Genomic DNA, 23828 nt, shown 5'->3' with positions numbered 1-23828 from the left:
TTTGTAATATATATGCTCTGGATACTTTTCTGTTTTTTCATAACTAATAAAATTCTTTAAGTTATAAATTTTAGTCCCTAAAAACAACACATTTTTTTGTTGTTATAAACATCACAGAAGTGTAGAAACACGGGGGGAAAATATTTAAACTACATGGCAAACAAAAGATTAATATGCCTCTATGTGAAAAGCTCTTAAAAATCAATAAGAAAAAAATAGCCGTAAGATAAGATAGTAAACGATATAAAGAAGTAATTCACAAAAGAGGAAATGCAAATAGTCAATAAACATATGAAGATCTATCCTACTTCATTTATATTTTGAGAAATACAGATTAAAATATTTCTTTTGCCTGTCGGAATGCCTGGCATTGTTGCTAAGGGTATATGTAGTAAAACAGGCATCCTTATATACTTTATGGAGAGTAGTTTGTCAATATGTGTCCAAAGCTTTAAAAATAAAAGACATAAAGTTCTTAATTCAGCATGGAAATTATAATAGTAAAAAATAGAGGAAGAAACATAGGGCATGAGACTTATGGTTCATATCTATACATCAGGAGGTCATGCAGCCATTAAAATGAAGTGTTTCATAGCGTGAAAGGATGTCTGCTATATATTGTTATTGAAATATAAAAAGTTTTAAAACAGCATTATGTATACTATAATTCCATTGGTCAAAATGTAGCATATACACTAATTTGTAGCCTATATATACACATAAGAACATATGGAAGAAATGTAAATAAAAATATTTCCAGTAGTTAACTAGCTATTATGGGATTATAGGAGACTTTTGTTTGTATATTTTCTCTGTATTTTCTAATGTTTATGTCTATTGCTTTTATAGTTTTTAAGAAGCTATAAAACTCTTCTTTTGCAACGGTCAGATCTCTCTTAAGCATTTTTGAAGTAGACTTTATGTCATAAGTAATCTCACATTAAGGTATCTTTCCACTTTTCTTTTTCATTTTTAACTTTGGGACAAACTTCTCAATGCTTTTTGGCACAATTCTATCACTGCCACCATTTCTACACAATGAACAGAATGAGTTTCTGTATCTTATGGTTTAGTTTGAAAATAGGAGCCGATTATAAGTCATGCATAAACAAACAATTCTTTCCTCATACTTAGCATGTTGTTATTTCAAGGACATTACAGTGGTAAAATCCATGAAGAGTCCTCCTGCTGGTGTCAAGCTTGTTATGGAAGCTATATGCATCTTGAAAGGCATCAAAGCTGACAAAATCCCTGACCCAACAGGTTCAGGAAAAAAAATAGAGGATTTCTGGGGTCCAGCTAAGAGACTTCTTGGTGACATCCGATTTCTACAGTCACTTCATGAATATGACAAGGACAACATTCCAGCAGCTTATATGAATATCATAAGAAAACATTATATTCCAAACCCAGATTTTGTTCCAGAAAAGATTAGAAATGCTTCCACGGCAGCTGAAGGTCTGTGCAAATGGGTCATAGCAATGGATTCATATGATAAGTAAGTACTGACTGAAAAAAAACCCACAGGGGCTCCTGGGTGGCTCAGTCGGTTGAGCGTCCGACTTCAGCTCAGGTCATGATCTCACAGTCTGTGAGTTTGAGCCCCGCATCGGGCTCTGTGCTGATGGCTCAGAGCCTGGAGCCTGCTTCCGATTCTGTGTCTCCCTCTCTCTCTGCCCCTTCCCTGCTCATGCTCTGTCTCTCTCTGTCTCAAAATTAAGTAAAAACATTAAGAAAAAAACATTAAAAAAACCCCCACAAAACCCTGCTATGTTTTATTTTCCCATTTGGTCATTTAGAGAATATAAAACTTAAAAGCTATATAGGTGAGAGGCTCCTTGGAAAATCACATCTAATACCTGTTGTATGTGTACATATCTACTGGAGGCGAGACTGTACCAATTATATGGTATAATAGAGTGTGCTGAAACTTTTTTGGACTCAGGAACCCTTTATACTCTTAAAAATTCTTGAAGACACCAAACCCTTTTGCTTATCTACCATATTAGAAGTTGAAATGGAGAAATTTGAACAACTATTAATTCATAAAAACATTACATGTTACATAAGTAACTTATTTTTTTAATCCACATTTTTCACACAAAAAATTATGAAAACAGTAGTGGTGTTTTATAGTTTTATAAATCTCTTTGATATGTGTCCAATAGAAGACAGCTGGACACGCCAATCTGTTTCTTCAATATGTTGCAATATATTGTTTCAATTGAAGTATATGAAGAAAATACAGCCTAAACACAGATGTTTTAGTTGGACACTAGAGGATCTCATGGACTCCCTGAAGGGGATGAAGCATGCCTTGGACCACATTTTGGAAACCACTAGCATAATATATATTCTTTGTGAGACAAGGAGCCTTTTTTTGATGATTGTGTGAGAATATATATATATATATATCTTTTACAAAACAGAAATTACTGGTTTATTCTTCAAAGAGCAACAGTTACAGGAAGTCTTTCAAACTCCTACACTGTTTGAATAATTGTGCATATATATTACACACTGCGTATATTTTGGATCATGATATGTTAATGATGAAGTTTAATTTAATATTTTGACATTTATTTAGAAAGCTACCACCACTGACTCCATTTTCCCAATAGACGATAATTTAGATCCATTCTTTTTCTTATATTTTCCCTGCTGTTACAACCTACATATTTATAAGACGGCTGGTTTTAGTTAAAGGTGTATTCTGAAAATGTTTAAAAAGCAAAATGACATAGATAAAACACCTCACCCTCTCCTACAAATTAAGCCCTAACGAATCAGAATGTTTTCTGCAAGCACTGTCATATTTTGCACGAATACACAGTTCTCCTTTTGTAAAATCACCAATATTCATACTGTCAATAATCTAATATTTTACCGTGAGTAAAAAAATTACTTATTTGAAAATGTTATGCATATTTGGTATCCGTTTTAATCATCATTTTCTTAAGTGCTGGGGTCAGGTTTGATTCTTAGATGAAATCTAGACTGTAGGAATCAGTGTCAGTTTTGCCTAAAGATATGTTCTGAGGTTTGGTAAGGATAGAAAAGCAAATTCAGTGATAGGAAGTGCACTACAGTATAAAATGTATATCTGATTTTCTAATTTTCCTTTTTGCAGAGTGGCAAAAATAGTAGCTCCCAAAAAGATAAAACTGGCTGCAGCTGAAGGGGAGCTTAAAATTGCGATGGATGGTCTTAGAAAGAAGCAGGCAGCCCTACAGGAAGTTCAGGACAAGCTGGCCAAGCTTCAGGATACACTGGAACTAAACAAACAAAAGAAGGCAGATTTGGAAAACCAGGTATGTGATAATATAGACAAATATGGGAAAATCTTCATTACTTTAATAAGCGTGATGTTTCTTGTAGCAAATAACAGCAACAATCCTGTTTTCTTCCGGGTTGGGGAAGTTGCCATTGGCAAATTATGGCCCACAGGCCAAATCCACCATTACCTGTTTCTGCATGACCCGTAAGCTAATAACGGTTTTGAAATTTTAAAATAATTCTCCATGTTATAGATCAGGAAACGGAGAACCAAAAAATTAAGTGACTTAGGCTGCGTAAGAGTTAATGGCACAGCTGAGATTAGAACTCAATACCAAGAACCATACTATGTTCACTGAAAATGATTCTAAGACTAAAAAGATTGCTCTGCCTTGGTGATAATGTTTGTAACAAACAACTGCTCAAATCTGATTACATTCCAGGAAAAAGAAGTCAAGGTATTTTATAACAGTCAATGTTTATTGAGTGCTTACTAAGTGCAAGTCACTACTGTTTTGGGAGCAGTATGTACTATCTCATTTATTCTCAAAACAGCCTTCTGAAGGAGGTAGTCTTTTTGTATCATTTTGAAGAAACTAAAGCACAGAAAGTTAAACAATTTGCCTGTGGTCAACCCAGCTTCCAGGCATTAAGGCTAAAATCTGAACGAAGACAGTCTGACTCTAATAGCTCTGGTCTTTACCACAGTAGCAGACTGTTTCTTCCTATAGGATATAACCACAAATTCCATATTTGTACAAATACATGACATTGTGCTAATCTTTAGAAATATTACTTATGAGAGGGCATGATTTCCAAGTGGTCAGATTTAGTTTAAATAATAAAATACGTGGGTATATAGTTTACTATAAACATTGTCAATTCTGCTATATGTTTGAAACTTTTATCTTTCATGATAAAATGTTAGAAATCATGGTCATGTAAAGTGAGACATGATTCAGTTGATTATAAACATTATTGGAAAAAGAATGAAGAAGGAAACTAGGAAGACAGAAGATATTAAAAGAAGAAAAATTAAAAGAGAAAGGATTTAAATTTAGGAAGTACCAAAATTTTTACCAATTACATACCATTTGCTTTTTTAAACTTATCTTTAGATAAACTAATTTAGTAGTTTATATCTTTTGGTCTAAAAGCATTTATTTAATATCAATATTTTTTAAACTTTTTATTTATTTTAATTTTTTTAATTTTTTTAATTTTTTTAACGTTTATTTATTTATTTTTGAGACAGAGAGAGACAGAGCATGAACGGGGGAGGGGCAGAGAGAGAGGGAGACACAGAATCGGAAGCAGGCTCCAGGCTCTGAGCCATCAGCCCAGAGCCCGACGCGGGGCTCGAACTCAGGGACCGCAAGATCGTGACCTGAGCTGAAGTCGGACGCTTAACCGACTGAGCCACCCAGGTGCCCCTAACTTTTTTCTTTTTTACATTTATTCATTTTCGAGAGACAGAGAGACAGAGCACAAGCGGGGGAGGGGCAGATAGAGAGGGAGACCCAGAATCTGAAGCAGGCTCCAGGCTCCGAGCTGTCAGCACAGAGCCAGATGCGGGGCTCGAACCCACAAACCGCGAAATCATGACCTGAGCCAAAGTCGGATGCCCAACTGACTGAGCCACCCAGGTGCCCCTTTAATATCAATATTAATAGCATTAGGAGGGATGTCTGGGTGGCTCAGTGTCCCACTTCAGCTCAGGTCATGATCTCATGGTTCAAGAGTTCGAACCCCACATCAGACTCACTGATGTCAGCACAGAGCCCACTTCAGATCCACTGTCCCCCTCTCTCTCTGTCCCTTCCCCCTCCCTCCCTCTCTCTCTATCTCTCTGTCAAATAAATATTTAAAACAAAATTTTTTAATGCATTAGGAAAAAGTATAAGCGAAATTCTTACTCCACAATAATCTACAAGCCTCTGCTTTCATCAGCTGTTTACTACTTCTCTTCATGTCATTCATTTTATTTTGAACCTTAAGCTAACTTTTACTTAGTTTTGTTTTTATCCAAGAATAATGATGCTAAGTCATTTAAAATTAAACTAAAATAATTCAGGCATTCTACTGGAATATTGCCATTGCATGGGTTGAAATGGCTTTTCTCCAAGTTTTCCACCATCATAATTATCCTTTTTCTTTTTTAATCACATTGCTCAATTACATATAATCAAATTTGGTTGACAGTCTTCTGCACAAAGTAGGCTCTCAGCTATTGATTGATGTCCTAATTGAAGGTTAATTGCAAGTGTGTGACAAGGTTGACACAATTTAACAACTTGAAAATTATGCTTTGCAAGTAAGCATAAATTATTACTACTTTTAAACATTTAACCTTTAAAATCATGATTAAGTTGGTGTGCCTGAGTGGTGCAGTTGGTTGAACATTGAACTCTCCATCTCGGCTCAGGTCATGATTTCACAGATTGTGAGTTTGAGCCCCGCTTAGGGTTCTGCAGTGATGGAGCAGAGCCTGCTCAGGATTGTCTCTCCTTTTCTCTGCCCCTCCCCCACTTGTGCAGGCACGTGCGTGCTCACTCTCTCTCAAAATGAATAAACTTAAAAAAATTAAACAAAATTATCATTAAGTCAGCCATAAGTTAGATGAGGAGAAGATTTTGATGGGATATTTGAAACAAAATACATTTAGAGTATTTAAAATTGAGGAAGAACAGGGGCGCCTGGGTGGCGCAGTCGGTTAAGCACCCGACTTCAGCCAGGTCACGATCTCGCGGTCTGTGAGTTCGAGCCCCGCGTCGGGCTCTGGGCTGACGGCTCGGAGCCTGGAGCCTGTTTCCGATTCTGTGTCTCCCTCTCTCTCTGCCCCTCCCCCGTTCATGCTCTGTCTCTCTCTGTCCCAAAAAAAAAAAAAAAAAAAAAAAAGAATCAATTTAAAATTGAGGAAGAACATACTCGCGAGAAAGTTCTTTATTACTTAACTAAATTGCAGTATCTCCTGCTATAGATCATTTCCTTAAATAGAGCTATTCTTGGGGTGCCTGGGTGGCTCAGTAGGTTAAGCGTCCGACTTCGGCTCAGGTCATGATCTCATGGTCTGTGAGTTTGAGATCTGCATGAGGCTCTGTGCTGACCGCTCAGAGCCTGGAGCCTGCTTCAGAATCTATGTCTCCCTCTCTCTCTCTCTCTCTCTCTGCCCTCCCCCGCTCACGCTCTCTCTCTCTCTCTCTCAAAAAATGAATAAACATTTTAAAAATGAGAAAATAGAGATATTCTTGCACTACATGATGAATATCCATTATGAATTTCATAAACTGTATACACTTTATTATACATGCTTATTGTACATACTTTATTATGAAAATTTTAAAACATGTCATGGAGTTTTCAGTCTTGATGTAGCTGGAAAGTGACATAGCTCACATTTTTTTAAAGAGTTAAAAAAATTCCAGATGAAAGTTTGTAAATAAAAAAATAATTTGCCTCCGAGGGCAAAATCTTGCAGAATTTTCAATTTATTTTACTTGTGGATGTTGAGAAAAGCTGACTTTTTTTTTTTCTTTTAAGGTTGACTTGTGCAGCAAAAAGCTAGACCGAGCCGAGCAGTTGATTGGAGGCCTTGGGGGTGAGAAAACGCGATGGAGCCTTACAGCTCTGGAGCTGGGCCAGTTGTACATCAACCTGACAGGTGATATCCTCATTTCCTCAGGAGTTGTTGCTTACCTTGGCGCCTTTACATCTAACTATCGACAGGTAAAGAATACTAGTTGATTTCTAAGGTCTCTTCCTGACCCTCCCATTATAGCCAGCACTAATCTCATCTTAGAGGATTTTGTTTGCTTGCTTTTTGTTTTTTTGGTAAGTATGGGGAGTGAAATGTTTCCAAGTGATTTGTAGTTGTGTATCTTAGTTATTCTATAAATTGGCTTGATAGCCAGAAGATGCTATATCAAATATTCTTCTGAAATCAAATTGTTTTAGAAACAAAAAGATTGACTCCAAAAGGTAACGTGAAATGGTAGACCCTGATGATAAAATTTTAGTTCCTAAACAACTATAAAGATACCAGGATTTTTTACATCTTTGTGTGTGTGTGTGTGTGTGTGTGTGTGTGTGTGTGTGTGTGTGTGTTTAATCACCTTCTCCCTATGAGTTTCAGTAATGGATCATTTCAAAAATCACTTCAGAGGCTGAAAGTTTAGGGGAGGAAAAGGCAAGCTGGCTTAGAACCAAATAGATTCTTTCCTTGGAAAACAAATACCAAGGGACACCTGGGTGGCTCTGTCAGTTAAGCGTCTTTAAGCATCTGACTGTTGACTTGTGTTGAGGTCATGATCTTACGGGTTCATGAGATCAAGCCCCACTTTGTGCTCTGTGCTGACAGTGTGGAGCCTGCTTGGGATTCTCTCTCCTCTCTCTCTGCTTTTCCCCTGCTTACGCACACCTACATGCTCTCTCTCAAAGTATATAAACATTAAAAAGAAAGAAAGAAAGAAAGAAAGAAAGAAAGAAAGAAAGAAAGAAAGAAAGAAAGAAAGAAAGAAAGAAAGAAAGACAAATACTGTGTTTTCTGCTTCAAATTTCCACCGCTTTGATGGATTCTGCCTCCTCTCTTCCCCCTTCTCTATAGCAACCTAGACTTTAACTTTTTTTAATGAGTCGCTGATGTCTCAGTTCCTTCCTATGAATTCATTCTGTCCTGCTCTGATCCTCTCGTGGGTCAGGGCAGCTGGCAGATCACACCCCATCGGAAGTTTCCCATTCAGTAGTAAGCAGAAGGTGATTGTGGCAACTCGTTGTCTGCCCAGATGCCCTCCTGGCTTCCTGAGCTTCCGTGTCCAACAACCAGCGCCTGTGGCTCTTTTTTGGCAAACTTCCCTTGGGTTCTTAGAATTCACTTTGCCCAGGGCGTGGAGAGCCAGAATTGCTGAGATTTATTTCCCTCGAGGGCAGGCCTGGATGAATGACTGACAGGAGTGGGAGCATGAGGGTCTGTGTCCCTTCCTGCCGGTCGGAAGGACTCTAAGTAGTAACTCACACTCCCTGTGGGACCAGCTGAAGCCACCTGCAGCACAGTGCTGGCTGATCCCTCACCTTCTACTAGCTGCTCCCCAGTCCTTTTACTGCTTCCCCTCACATCCTTTCCTTAATAAATCACTTCACATAAATCTTCATTTCAGAGTTTGCTTCTGGGAAACCCAGCTGAGACAAAAAAGCCTTCACAACAATTTTGGTTCTTCTCTCGCATCAAAACCTCTGGATACCAAGAGCCCTCCATAAATAGCTGGATCCCCTCCCTCCAAGCTTCATCTGAGTGGTTGTTAATTATTCATCAACCCCTTTGTAAAATTTCTGGTTCTGTCTATAAATAAAACATAGACAACTCCAATTCTTCTAGGATAATGGGGCCCGCAGTACTTCAGCTGCTGTGCCCATGCCAATCTGTAAAACAGAATCCTGTGGTGCTATAAGCCCTAGAGTTGAATTAATTCGAACTTTTTCACTTTTCCGGCCAACGGTTAAAGTCAAAACTGTTGTGGTGGTGGTGGTGGCTGTCTTCTCCAAGATGACACTCCTGATGGCCACTTTTTAAATTTCTACTATCTGGTGTACCACTGGAGTATTAGGCAAGGCTCTTGGCTTCTATGTAGAGATGCTTGTTCAGAACACCTCATGTTCATTTCAGCTCTTCTCGGCCGCTATGCCCCCTTAGATATGTAACTGGGCCACTTCAATTTCTAACCCAGAATTAGGGTAACGTACCATACCTGTCAACGATGAACAGTAACTATTGCCTTCGCTACTGCTTTCCCATATCACTGACTAGTCTGCCAAGACCAGCATCAAGCTATATTTGACGAAGCCTTCAGATCTTCCCCCAAAGTCTACAGGCCTCCCCACAGCCTGACAACAAAGAGATCAAAACAGGCCAGTAGGAACGGTGTATAAGAAGGCCAAATTCAAACCGGAAATGCTTGATACTCCTCCTCCCTACACAGCCACACCACTCGTTCCTGGGAACAACAGCCAACCCAAACAGAAAGTCAGATGATAGTCTTTAAGTGCTCCTAAGAGATGACAGTTTTGCCCCCCATTGTTTGCCCTGCAGTGTCACACCTACAAATATGTGGCATTATGTGGCAAAGGGACTTTGTTATTAAGGTTGCTAATCAGCTGAACTGAAAATAGGAAGATCATCTTTGGGCTCGATTATAGGATAGTATCCTTTTAAAGCAAAGTAAGGAAGTGCCCAAAGAATGATAGGGACGTGTTAAAGGAACATAAAATGTAGTTTAACGTTACTTCCACTGGCCACATCAGCAATAAATACTGATAGTAACATAACTCATTGAATAAAAGATGTGGGCCAAATGAGTGAAGAGGTCCAAAATGTACAGACTGATAGTTAGAAAATAAATAAGTCCTGGGATTTAATGTACAGCATGGTGACTACAGTTAATAATGATGTATTATATATTTGAAAGTTGCTGCAAGAGTAGATCTTCAAAGTTCTCATCCCAAGTAAAACATTTTTGTAACTATGGTGATGGATGTTGACAACTTACTGTGATGAGTTGTCACACAAAGAGTGAATCGTCTTGTACACTTGAAACTAATATCATGTTATAGGTCAGTGATATTTTTAGAAAAGAGACCAAGAGAATAGAAAAAGGTCGATCTATACTGACATAAATTAATAAATTTAAAAGAATGAGTGCCTGACAAAACCTAGATATTTTCAGCTGTGAGTATCTCCTCACGAAATGTTATTAATTACAAAGGGAAAGGGGAAAAAAGCAATGCAGAGGCTGTAATCCAATATTAGACAAGTACTGCCTTAACTCGGTTTTGATTCATAATAAAAACTCTGAATTCCTTTGTGTGGGTAGTTTGCTCAGCCCTCACTGCAACCATTTCCTGTATTGGGCTCTAATACTGCAGCTTATAATAGGCACCCAGCTTCCAGCAGACCTCAGATATGTAACACCTGAAGATCCTTCATCACTGTACCTGAGGAATTACTCAAACTACCCAGTCCTTAGGAAGCCCAGGCAATATAGCTAACCCTATCACATACTGCTTGCATATATAACTGCCTCCTACAGTTTCACCTTGCTGTTACCCTGTATCTGGGGGCAACTTCTGGTGTGGCAGCTTTCTCCCATTTGGCAGTGTAAGTAACAAAGAGTTCTGCCTTTCATCTATCTGAGTGTCGTGTGTCCCACCACACAAAGAAGATTTAATTATACCTAAGATCATACAATTATGAGGCAGAAGCCTGGCAGGCAACACCTGAATCAAGTGATAAAAATCACTATCATCAATAAATGAACAGTCTGAAATCTTGTACCACTGATTGAGTGCAATGAGAAGAATACGACTACATTTTCTATGATACTGTTGCCAAAGATGTGTAACCTGAACTGAATCATGAGAGAACATCACAGAGACCCAACTTGGGGGCATTCTACAAACTAATTGATTGATCAAGGTCATAAAAGTCATCAACTCCCCCTAACCTGTCATGACCTTTCATGTGCAAACCTAAAGGAATGTTGGTGGACCCTGCTCAGCAGGAGGCCAAGGGCGATGGTGGTGCCCACCATGCCCCCTCTACCAGCACCCCTCCACACACAGCATCTCATCCGCCTGTGGGCTCGTACCAACACCTCGTGTGTCTGTGCCTCTTCCCCACGTCTCTTCCTAACCTATTTTTTTCTCTGGTCATGCCTTGCACTGTTTCTGAACTCTTACATGTAACCTCAGATTGGACCTTGACTTCTAACTTTCTGAGTGTGAACCCGGACTTAAAGTACCCTTTTGGTTCCTGAGTAGCCTAGCAAACTATGCCCTAGGTGGGATATCCCAGACTCCAATATGTATCCTGGTACACATTGTTGGTGCCTGATAGTCCTGCCATGGTCCCTTTCCCCAGGCATGTGAGAGTCAGAAAAAAAGGTTTTCATTTTTTAGTCCCCTACCAGTTCAAATTAGATTTATGCCATAATACTAAGGCTTGCTGGTTATTTGTAATTTAAAGAAAATACATAGAAAGATGATGGTCTCCAACTACTTTGTCGAGTAAAGCTTTAGAATAATAATTGGCAATTGTTTTTTTCGGATACAGCATTCTGACGTCAACTTCACTATTAAGTGATCTACCTAAAATTAACATTGGATATAGTTAATTTTCATTTGAATGTATAGTGGACCTTCTAAATAATAATTTTATTTGAAAAATCTGATAAATTATTTTTGAGATGCAGTTTCAACAATGGTTTGTTGACTCAGGGAATAAAACATAATCAAGGAGTTGACAAAGTATTCATTTGGTAACCTCCAGCCTCATTTTTGTATCTCTTGTGTATGTCTTAAAGAACCAAACGAAGGAGTGGACAAATTTGTGCAAAAACAATGATATTCCCTGCTCTGATGATTATTCTCTTATGGGTATCCTGGGAGAAGCAGTGACAATTCGAGCCTGGAATATTGCTGGGTTACCTTCAGACCCATTTTCCATTGATAACGGGATCATCATAATGTAAGGAAAATATTTTTCTCACAAATGATCTCTATTAATCAGTAGATTTATTTATCTGTGCATCTTTTAAACAATTATAGCTAGTAAACTTTTATCGTATTGGAAAAAATGTACTTAAATTATTAATTAGCTAAATTAAATATGAATAATCGCTTCCTTCTAGTAATATTAAAATGATGGCATATTGGAGGCTATAGTAAACAATCAAAAACCCTAATGACTTTTGCTTAATTTTTAATCAATTTTTAGCAAATAGAGCAAAGCCCTACCATGAATAAGTGAAGTCCAAACTGTTGATTCCCGTAAAATTACAGGGTTTTGTTATTGCAGGTTAATGAAAGGTACAATGGTGGGTTGGTGGTGGTGATGGACTCAAGTGTACCAAATTCTTAGTCCCTCCTGGGTGTGGGACCAGCTCAACTGATATGGATACATTTCTGAGTCCTGGGCTGACAGGGACTTTCAAGATAGTGGCCATTGTTCCTGGAATCTCCCAGTTAGTAGATAAATCCCATGGACATTGGGCTGGAAGAACACTGCAGGCTCACCCATCTTCACCTTTCCTCCAAGTCTTATCTCCCCAAAACCAAAAACTTCAGCCTGACCCAGTGTAAGGACAATTATGATTCATGTTACCTCCTAGTTCACATTACCATGCACCTTCTATCACTGGGCCAGTCTTCTTGGAGGTTTTGGCATATTAAGAATAGCACAGGTAAACCATCAGGAGAAATGTTCGGTTCTGTGTTACAAGACTTTTGATCGGTTGTTAGTTTACTACTGAAAAAGCAAGTGATGTAATAGTACTTAATTTAAAGTAAAAATGGCAGAGGCATGTGAATTTTTTAAAATTCCCTTCAAATAACCGCTACGTATGAAGATGAGTTATTCTTAAATTTTTTGGGTGTAGTATTTAATTATTCCACAATTTAAAACTCTGGTGAATACATTTCTTTACTGCTCAACAAATGATCCTGACATATATATGGACTTATTTAGCATTTATTTACCGAATTGTTCTACAGGAATTTGAGGTATGTGCAATTTGAATATAAAGTAAAAATTGATAAGACCACTTAGGGAAGTTATACTTGATACAAGCTAATCCTTACAATTGGGCCCTGAATTAATTTCAAAGCTTTCTGGTCATTAAAGCAAAAAAGAAAAGTGTGTCATATAGCTCTCATTTTTTAACTAGGTAAATTGTACTTAGACAAACTTTTTCAGGAACTAAACTTAAATGTAATTATTTTGTTGATTTGGAGAAAAGACTACAAGGCTTTTCTTCGGGGAACTAAAATTAAGTACTGGGTGTTCTGCTCTGATAATCTAAATTAATCCAGAAGAGAAATTATAGGATCTAGATAAATGATAAATATGTACATTACTTTGCCACTGACACGGATTTTTTAAGTGCCTTTTTTACAAGTACAGGATAACAACTAATTTTTTTTTAATTCCTTAACCAGGTAGGTGGCATGCAGAGTGTTTGCATTGATGTTTAATGTGAGAATACAATTAGGCACTGACCTATATGGGAGATTTCTGAAAGTTTAGAAGTCTACTTTTGCTTTGTCCAGCTGGACCAATTAACATCAGCCTTAAGAATAGTCACATTTTTGCTGTTTTTGCTACTGTTGTTGCTATTTTTTTCCCCTCCCAGAAAAAATACTTTGCTTTTTCCCAGCATTTGTGAATGTAATTGGCCATGTCCCTCATAATGGTAGTTATGTCTTTATTCTTTCGATCTGCAATTTATATACCTTTGTTCCACCTCGCAGGGTATCTATAACCATTATATTCATTGGAGGCTAAATTGCTTCTTATTTTATAGCAAATAAATGTACTCTTTCTTTTGGGTCCAGTCATATTTCAATAATAATAGAACTATTGGTGATTATTTTTCAAGATAACAAACTCACATTTCAGGAGAGAAAGGGGTAAAACATGATGTTAATGAGCCAGAACCCCTACATTTTTGCTATTTGTTTATAGAAATGTTGAAATATTAGCAAAAAGTTATGGTAGCAACTTTACTAAGAAAGAAATGTTAACCTTTTTATCCTTGGCTTATTTTGTCAATGTATTTTGGTGATCTCCTACTGAGAGGTTTCAGTAAATAGGTTTAAGGTGATCATTTTGAAGTGTCAGATAAGTGTCTTATTTACTTGCCTACTGTGTTCTTCTCTTCCCCAGAGATACTTGCTTGGTAATGATAATACCTAATACTGAGCACTTACTAAAGACCTAATCCTGTGCTAAGTGCTTTTCACATGCTATCTCAACTGACTGAAGAGTTGATGATTTAGGGAAAGGGGAAGAATCTATAAGATTTAGATAAATTGGATTATAATTAACTTTTGCAGCTATTGACAGTTGAAGGTCCTTGGCTAATCAGAATTTCAAGGGCTAGTGATAACATTAAATGTGATTGGATTGTATCTGAACATTTCACAGGGAAATAGTATTAACATTGTTTAACAACTTGGTAAATAAATCAGACCTATGTCTAATATACCTCTGCTTTTTAAAAAATGTCTTTTAGTTTTCATTTCTGTAAGAGTCAGATAAATTCAGCTTATTTCAGTAGCAGTAATAACAGAGAGGAGCACCCACCTTTCATTGTCTGCTTTTATCAATTTTTATGTATGGACATGTGTAAAGAGGAAAATAATAAAACTCTTTGAGATGCATCACCATTACATATTTAAATTTTATGTCCTTCCCTGCACAATAGTGAACATGTATTATCACTGTATGCATTTTTGGGGGCACCTGGATGGCTCAGTTGGTTAAGCGTCCAACCGTTGATTTCATCTCAGGTTGTGATCTCACGGTCTGTGACATCAGGCTCTGCACTGACAGCATGAAGCCTTCTTGGGATTCTCTTTCTTCCACCCTCTCTCTCTCTCTCAGAATAAATTAAAAAATCAACGTTTAAAAAAATGTATTTTTCAAAAACCCCGAAGAGCACCAAATTAGAATCCTCTCTAGACCATCACAAAAGAACAAACAGTATTAAAACCTGGAATGATGAGTCTATAAAAATTCAGTTTTCATTTGGGAGCCACTGGTTTTAAAGCATTTCTGGATTCAAGAATGTTTGGTGGAGGAAGTAAGAGAGAAGATTGTGTAGAGAAAAATGTCTTATCAAAAAATAATGCAAAATAATAGTGGAGAGGAAGTAAACAGGAAATGCGGTGCTTGTTCATTTCAAATTCAGGATTTATATTCCTCCAAAGACTGAAGCTGTTTAAACCAATGTGTGTTGCATATAGCTCTCCAAAATAATTGCTGTTAAAACCAGTACACTCTTTTCTACCTACTCTGAAGAATGTCTCCTTTGAAATTTTATTCATTTAATATGTTACGCTGTAGAAGTCCTAATCTTTAAAAGCAAAATTTGCTTTAGGGGCACCTGGGTGGCTCAGCTGGTTAAGTGCTCGACTTCAGCTCAGGTCATGATCTCTCGGTCACCACTTTGAGCCCTGCATTGGGCTCTGTGCTGACAGCTCAGAGCCTGGAGCCTGCTTCTGATTGTATGTCTCCCTCTCTCTCTCTGCCCCTCCCCTGTTTGGGCATGTGTGCATGCGCTCTCTCTCTCAAAAAATAAATAAAAACATTGAAAAAATTTTTAAAGCAAAATCTGCTTTAAAAATTAAAAAAAAAAAAATCAAAAACTGAAGTTACAAAATTGTCCTGCTTTTCGATCAAAAACATCTCATATTGGGATGCCGGGGTGGCCTAATTGGTTGAGTGTCTGACTCTCAATTCCAGCTCAGGTCATGATCTCATAGTTCATGAGTTCAAGTCCCACATTGGGCTCTGCATGGACACCATGGAGCCTGCTTAGGATCCTCTCTCTGCCTCTCCCCACTCTCTCTCTCTCTCTCTCTCTCACACAAAAATGTAGAAAAACACAAAAATAAATAAATAAAAACTGTTTTAAAATGTCATATTGAGGGTATTATTTGGAGAAAATAAGTTTGATATAATTGTTAACTAGGTATGGAACAGCATACCATTACCCTTTTTCCATTGAATTGCTTTTACATTTTTGTTGAAAACCAGTTATCCACATATGTGTGGGTCTTTTTCTGGATTGTTCATTCTGTTCCATTGATCTATTTGTCTTTTTAAATTTTTTTTAATTTTTAACTTTATTTTGAGGGAGAGCAAGTAGGGGAGGGACAGAGTGAGAGTGAGACAGAATCTCAAGCAGGCTCCGTGCTGTCAGCACAGAGCCCAACACGGGGCTCGAGCTCCCAAACTGTGAGACCATGACCTGAGCCAAAACCAAGAGTTGGACACTTAACCAACTGAGCCACCCAGGCAACCCTGTTTGTTTGTTTTGGTGCAAACACCACATTTTCTTGATTAGCATAGCTTTATATTAGGTCTTGAAGTTAGATTATATATCTTCCAACTTTGTTTTCCTTTTTCGGAATTGTTGTGTCTATTTTTTTTTTAATTTTTTTTTTTTTTTTTAACATTTATTTATTTTTGAGACAGGGAGAGACAGAGGATGAACGGGGGAGGGTCAGAGAGAGAGGGAGACACAGAATCCGAAACAGGCTCCAGGCTCTGAGCTGTCAGCACAGAGCCCGACGCAGAGCTCGAAATCACGGACCGTGAGATCATGACCTGAGCCGAAGCCGGACGCCTAACCGACTGAGCCACCCAGGCGCCCCATGTTGTGTCTATTTTTTTTTTAATTTTTTCTTAAAATTTTATTTATTTATTTTTTTTTATTTATTTTATTTATTTATTTTTGAGACAGGGAGAGACAGAGCATGAGAGGGAGAGGGGCAGAGAGAGAGGGAGACACAGAATCCGAAACAGGCTCCAGGCTCTGAGCTGTCAGCACAGAGCCCGACGCGGGGCTCGAACTCAGGGACTGCGAGATCATGACCTGAGCCGAAGCCGGACGCCTAACCGACTGAGCCACCCAGGCGCCCCATGTTGTGTCTATTTTTTACCTCTCAATATAAGTTTTAGATTCAGTTTTTAAATATCTACAAAAGATCCTTCTGGGATTTTGATTGGAACTGCATTCAATCTACACATCAATCTGAGAAAACTTGACAAGTCTTCTATAAATACATCTTTATTTTTTAAGATCACCTTTGATCTCTTTCATCAGTATTTCCTTGTTAGACTTACACCCAGTATGTCCTAATTTTTGTGTGGTATTATAAATGGTGCTTTAAAAAAGTTTATTCAGTTGTTCATTGTTGGTATTAGAAAAGCAGTTGAGGGGTGTCTGGGTGTCTCAGTCAGTTAAGTGTCTGACTCTTGATTTTGGCTCAGGTCACGATCTTGTGGTCATGGGATTGAGCCTTACCTCAGGCTGGGCCTGGAGCCTGCTTAAGATTCTATGTCTTCCTGTCTCTCTGCTCCTCCCTCCCAATAAAAAATAGAAAAAAGAAAAGCAACTGATGTTTGAATATTGACCGTGTACATTGTGACCTTGATAAATTCATTTATTAGTTCTGTGATCTTTTATATAGGTTCATTATGATCTTCTATATAGACAATCATACTCTATGCAAATAGACACAGTTCTATTTCTTATTTTCTAAAATTATGCCTTTTATTTCTTTTTCTTGGCTTATTGTACTGTCACGGACTTTTTATGTTTATATTGGCAAGTGTAATAATATTTGCCATAAAAATATAATTTACAGTGTTGCACATTGTTCCTTTTACCCAATCTTAGGGGAAAGGAATTAGTCTCTCACCATGACGTATTATATTAGCTGTGGGTTTTTTGTATATCCTTTTCATCAGGTAAAGGAAATTCCCTCTGTTCTTAGTTTGCCGAGGGTTCATACCATTTTACATGTTAAATTTTGTCAAGTGCTTGTTCTGTGTCTATTGAGATATATTTTTTTACTGTTTTTCAAGCCTCAAGTTTAATAAATTTGAATAAACCAGAATGAGTACAATTTTCAGAAAAGTTTAGCTTTCTGATGAGGGTTTGACAACATGATATTTTTGTTTTAATGTGCAGTATGTTTTGTTTCTGGTTTTTGCAAACATGATACAATGAGCCTTACAATGTTGCACAGATGATTGGATTTTGCAGGGTCTCCTGCTAACGATTCTGAAGAGTAAGATGTGACCTGGGACCAGAGAGAACAATGTCCAGCAGAATGTTGACCAGACTTTGACTCTATAACATAGCATGACATTGCTTTTTCAAATAATTCCCTAGTACAAGTTTTTTGTTGTTGTTTTTTTTTAATCTACTTCTAATTATCTTATGGCCATTTATCAGTGCCTAAGTGTATGCCAGGCCCATATATACTTTCATACTCTGAGGCATCTCACGGATTACTCGCACAAGCAGGCACCCCAGTAAAGATGGCGGCACTGCCTGCTCTCTTGCCAAGTAGCGCACGGGCCTAGATGGTACCTGAGGTCTGCCTTCCACTCTGTTCTTTCTCTTCCATCCCTTCGTGCCAACCTGCACACATTACTACCTCTCTTTAAAAACAGTTCTGCAGGGGCGCCTGGGTGGCTCAGTCAGTTGAACGTCCGACTTCAGCTCAGGTCATGATCTCCCAGTCCGTGAGTTCGAGCCCTGCTTCAGGCTCTGTGCTGACAGCTCAGAGCCTGGAGCCTGCTTCAGATTCTATGTCTCCCACTCTCTCTGCCCCTCCCCCACTCACACTCTGTGTCTCTCTCTGTCTCAAAAATAAACAAATAAATAAAATAAATAAATAAAATTCATTTGGTTTGTTTTCATAGCCTGATACCAGAACCCGTGGTGTAGTACCAAATTCTTGCACTAATTTCTATGAAGCAAGCTATCTGTATACCCTTGCTCATCTGATCGAGCTACTAATACGAGCTAACATTTATTGGGGCATAATGTACGGCAGACACTAATAGGCTCTTTTTAGTAATCTTCTCAATCTTCTTAAAAGATCTATGGAATAGATACTATTGTTATCCACATAACTTACAACTCAGAACTCTGATAAGCCTCAAAGAAGTAAAGTTGTCCAAGGATGAAAAGATAATTTCCTTCAAACGTTGATCAAGAATATCAGTGACTTATAAACCATGTCATTTCAGAAATTGAAAGAATTTATGAAAAGTTTATTTCTGCCTTGGCCAGCGGACATCAAACAATCTGGTTTTTTTTTTTTTTATTCTTACTGTATTTTTAAGTAAACTCTACACCCAACGTGGGGCTTGAACTCCGTGACCCTGAGTCATTTGCTCTACCAACTGAGTCAGCCAGGCGCCCCAAACTATCTTAACTTTTAAAGCTGACTTTGTTAGGGCCTCTGGCAAGCTCAGTCCACAGAGCATGTGACTCTTAATCTCCGGCCATGAGCTTGAGCCCGACACTGGGTGTGGAACCTACCCAAAAAAGAAAAAAAATAAATAAAAAGAAACTTTGCTGTTTCTCCAAACATTTTTGGGATCATGCATTCACTGGGAGCCAGCAAGTGCCCCAAAGAAAAATCTCCAAATTGTGAAGAAAATAGGCATATTTCCTTTCAGAAAAATCAAAGCTAAAATGTTTAGCTATGTATTTTTTTTTTTACCCCTTTTAGCAGTAACTGTGCCTTGCATAAACCTCATTGGCTACGATACTGCCACTGCACAAAGCTAGCATGTTTAGCAATTGAAGAGTTCTCCCCCCCACCCCCCACAACTACCCCACAAATAGAGTGCCTACATTGTAGCGACTCAGGAAGAGGCAGGCTCCCTCCTTCCAAATCACCTCCATCAGAGAACACCCGCTGCTGAGTAGCAAGTCAGAGGTTTGTATTCAATGCCCCATACAAGGAGTCTTCAAAGTGTTAGACCTTCAAGTCTGGCCTATGAAGGAAAAAAATCTTAATTTGGGAGTGAGAAAATAGTGCTTTAGGACCACTGACTCCAAACCTACATCCTTCAGAACTCCAAGAAAACAGGCCAAGTACCTATCTACCTCAGGGCTGTGGGCCCCAAGATGCTTGGAGTTATCCTCAGGTGTGATTACTTTCCGTGATGTCCTTCTTCCTTGACTTCCTTGACTTCTGGCACAATGATGCCAATGCTGTCTCACAGTCACTAACACTATTCTGTCTTTGAGAATTTCAGATGATGATACAGGTCTGGTTCAATTCTTCCTTTTGCATTTATATTTGGGGGCTCCTGTTTGGGTGTTTTTGTTTTGTTTAAGCAGGCTCCATGCCCAAAGTGGGGCTTGAACTCATGACCCCAAAATCAAGAGTTGCATGCTCTAACCACTGAGCCAACCAAGTGCCCCTTAATTCTTCCTTTTGCATTTAGGGAAGACTGCTGTTTCCTATGCTAGTTTGATGTGCTCTAATATAGCGTCAAAAACTACAAACACATTGAAATTAAAACATGAAATCTTAGGAATAAAAAATAACCCAGGGGCAAAAATAAATAAATACATAAATACATAAATAAATACCAAATAAATAAAATCTTAAGGGGCACCTGGCTGGCCCAGGCAGCAGAGCATGTGACTCCCGATCTCGGGAGTCATAAGTTCAAGACCCACATTGAGAATAAAGGTCACTTAAAAAAAAAATTAACAATTTTTAAAAAAATAACACAAGGGCCAAAACCCTGGTGTAAGCTAGTCAACAGTGTAGCTCATATGCACCTCTCCATCTCACCCTTCCCAGAGGCAAGGTCAGGGCATCCATGGTCCAGTTGTCCAGTTTGAAGTAGCACCTAAACCAAAACCAAGCCAGGTTGTTCTATCCAAAAGAAGCCCAAGTGTCTTCTGCAAAATAAGTTCCGTGTAAGTCGGAGGCAGACCCCAGGCCAGTGGGGGATGTCGTTCACTCAGCAGCAGGGTGATATTTGGAGATTAATACTGAGAGCTATGCATGTCTAGATACCGTCAAGAATCTGCTGTAGCTCCTAACCTTCAAACCACCCCACCGGGCTTGGGGTCAGAGCCTTCCACTCCTCAGCAGGCTCTGGGCACATGTTGGCCAAACAGGCCAACTCAAACTTAAGAAGCTTCTCCTAAAGCAACAAGCTGCGGACACTGGCAATGGACTCTCCTGTTTTTGAAATGACTGAGACGGGCTGTGACATTTAAAGTTTTCATGAAGACCTCAGGAAGTCCCTATGCAACCTCTGTACTCTCATTCTGTGGCTTTCGATGCTCCAGGAGCATATGAACTTCTGAACTGAGTAGTGTCTCAGCTGTTTCATACTCTCTGGGAAAGATGCTGTTGAGTCATCCTCCTCCGCGTCGCCGGCCCCCATATCTACACCCCCAGAAGCAGAGAGATGTGTGCTTTAAGTTTAGTTTGTTAATATGGTGAATTTTACGGATTTATTTTTTTGAATGTTTGACTAACCTTGCATTTCTAGGATAAACCCTACCTGGTCTTCATGTATTCTCCTTAATTATATACTTCTGATTCAATTTGCTGACACTTTGTCGAAGATTTTTACATTCTGTTCATGAGGGATATTGGTATGTGGTTTCTTTTGTTGGCATGTCTGCAGGATTTCATTATCAAGGTAATGGTGGCCTCATAAAACAAATTGGAGAGTGTTCTCCCCCTTTCTGTTTTCTGGAAGAGATTATGTAGAATTATTTTTCTTAGATGTTTTGTAGAAAGAACCAAAGAAACTATTCGCGCCTAGAACTTTCTTTGTTGGAAGACGTTACCTATGATTTCAATTTTGAAGGAGTTAAAAGACCATTAAAGTTATCTATTCTTTATAAAAAAATTTTTTTTTAATGTTTACTTAGAGAGAGACAGAGCATGAGCGGGGAAGGGGTAGAAAGAGAGGAAAACACAGAATTTGAAGCAGGCTTCAGGTTCTGAACTGTCAGCACAGAGCCAGATGCAGGATTTGAACCCACAAACCATGAGATCATGACCTGAGCCTAAGTTGGATACCTAACCTACTGAGCCACCCAGGTGCCCAGCAATTTATCTATTCTTAAGTGAATTTTGGTAGTTTCCATCTTTCCAGAAATTGGTCCAGTTCAACTAAGTTGTTAAATTAACGGGCATAGAGTTGTTTGTAGTATTACCTTGTCATCCTTTTAATGTCCGCAAGGTCTATGATTATAATCTTCTCTCTCATTCCGGATATCAGTAATTAGCATTTCCTTTTTTTTATTTTATTTTTTCTTGATCAGCGTAGGTAAAGCTTAATAAATATTCTGGATCCTATCTAAAAATTAACCTTCCATTTCATTGTTTTTATCCACCTTTTTTGTTATCCATTTTATTGATTTCTGCTTTAATATTTATTATTTCTTGTTTTTGGCCTAAACTACTCTCTTCTGTGGTTTCCTAAGGTGAAAGCTTGTTATTGAGTTTAGATTCTTCTTCTTTTCTAATCTAAGCATTTACTGCTATACATTTTCCACTAAGCACTGCTTTAGCTGCATAGCACAAATTTTGATATGCTGTATTTTCATTTCCTTCAAAATATGTCCTATCTTGAGACTTCTTTATAGGCCACTTAAAAATATGTTTTTAAATTTCCAAATACTTGATAACTTTTAAGCTATTTTCTATTATTTTTTGTTTTTTTACTTAATTTCATTATGTTCAGAGAACATACATTGTAAGATTCCAGTTGTTTTAAATTTCTTTGTTTTATGCCATAAATAGGGTCTTTCTCAATTTTCTATGTATACTTGAAAAATATTATTTTGCTATTATTGGGTAGAGGATTCTCTTTTTTTTTAAGGCTTTTATTTATTTTTTATTTTTTTATTTTTTTAACGTTTATTTATTTTTGAGACAGAGAGAGACAGAGCATGAATGGGTGAGGGTCAGAGAGAGAGGGAGACACAGAATCTGAAGCAGGCTATAGGCTCCGAGCTGTCAGCACAAAGCCTGATGCGGGGCTCGAACTCAAGGACTGCGAGATCATGACCTGAGCCAAAGTTGGATGCTTGACTGACTTAGCCACCCAGGCACTCCAAGGATTCTTTAAATGTCACGTTCAATTGTGGCATAGTGTTGTTCACATCTTCCACATCCTTGCTAATCTATTGATTGTCTCTTCAGTTCTATTAGTTGTAGCTTCATGTATTTTGGAGCTCTGTTGTTAGATGCATAAACATGTAGGATTGTTAGGTCTTTGTGATAAATTGACTTTTTTATTATTATGTAACATCCCTCTGTATCCCTGATAATTTTTCTTGTTCTGAAGTCTACATGTAATTCAGCTTTCTTTTGATTAGTGTTTGCATGGTGTATCTGTTACTCTTATCTTTAATATAAATGTTATTTAAAGTGAGGGTATCTTATAGATAGCATACAGAGCCTATATTTTTTCCAGTCTGATAATCTCCCTCCATTAATTATACGTTTAGACAACTTTACACTTAATGTGGTCAGTATAATTGAATTTAGATCGACCATATTATTATTTTGGGTTTTTGTTTTTGTTTTTGTTTTTGTTTTGTTTTTACATGTGATTTTTGTTGCTCTGTTTCTCATATCTCATTCTTTTGGATAATTTGAATAATCCACAATTTTTAGTATTCCACTTTAATTTATCTACTGGATTTTTTCACTATAATGCTTTGGATTATTTTTTTTCCCAATGTTTATTTATTTTTGAGAGACAGAGACAGAGCACAAGCAGGGGAGGGGTAGAGAGAGAGGGAGACACAGAATCCGAAGCAGGCTCCAGGCTCTGCACTGTCACCACAGAGCTCAGTGTGGGGCTCAAACTCACAAGCCATGAGATCATACTTGAATCAAAGTCAGACGCTTAACCATCTGAGCCACCCAGGTGCCCCTGCATTATTTTTTAGTACAAATTTTTATGTCTACTCAAATAATATTTTCCTGCTTCAATTAAAATGTAGAATTCTTCTCTTGGTGGCAATGTAAACTGGTGCAGCCATGCTGGAAATTCCTCAAAAAATTAAAAAAAGAACTATCCTATGATCCAGCAATTGCACTATTAGATATTTACCCAAAGGATACAAAAATACAGGTTTGAAGTAGTACATGCACCCCAATGCTTATGGCAGCATTACAAACAATAGGCAAACTATGGAGAG

At 38.0% G+C, this 23828-nt stretch overlaps 1 protein-coding gene, 1 non-coding gene and 1 pseudogene across 3 annotated transcripts in view; 1 reads left to right on the top strand and 2 right to left on the bottom strand.

The window, feature by feature from the left end:
- DNAH7 (dynein axonemal heavy chain 7) overlaps positions 1-23828 on the top strand; it is a 261805-nt gene that overhangs the window by 151264 nt on the left and 86713 nt on the right. For both annotated transcript variants that reach the window (XM_042949526.1, XM_042949525.1), the window contains 4 exons: positions 1152-1498; positions 3131-3311; positions 6817-7002; positions 11628-11791. In XM_042949526.1, the coding sequence (XP_042805460.1) occupies positions 1152-1498; positions 3131-3311; positions 6817-7002; positions 11628-11791 (878 nt within the window). The remainder of the gene's footprint in view (positions 1-1151; positions 1499-3130; positions 3312-6816; positions 7003-11627; positions 11792-23828) is intronic.
- On the bottom strand, positions 14269-21883 carry LOC122227897 (annotated as a pseudogene).
- LOC122228891 lies at positions 19286-19419 on the bottom strand. Its single transcript, XR_006206786.1, has one exon. It is a non-coding gene; the product is annotated as a U4 spliceosomal RNA (small nuclear RNA).

This window comes from Panthera leo, chromosome C1 (genome assembly GCF_018350215.1).
Source record: "Panthera leo isolate Ple1 chromosome C1, P.leo_Ple1_pat1.1, whole genome shotgun sequence".
In the NCBI taxonomy this organism is placed as follows: domain Eukaryota; kingdom Metazoa; phylum Chordata; class Mammalia; order Carnivora; family Felidae; genus Panthera; species Panthera leo.
The sequence above is the reverse complement of the archived record's forward strand: the minus strand, read 5'-3'. Positions and strand labels throughout refer to the sequence as shown.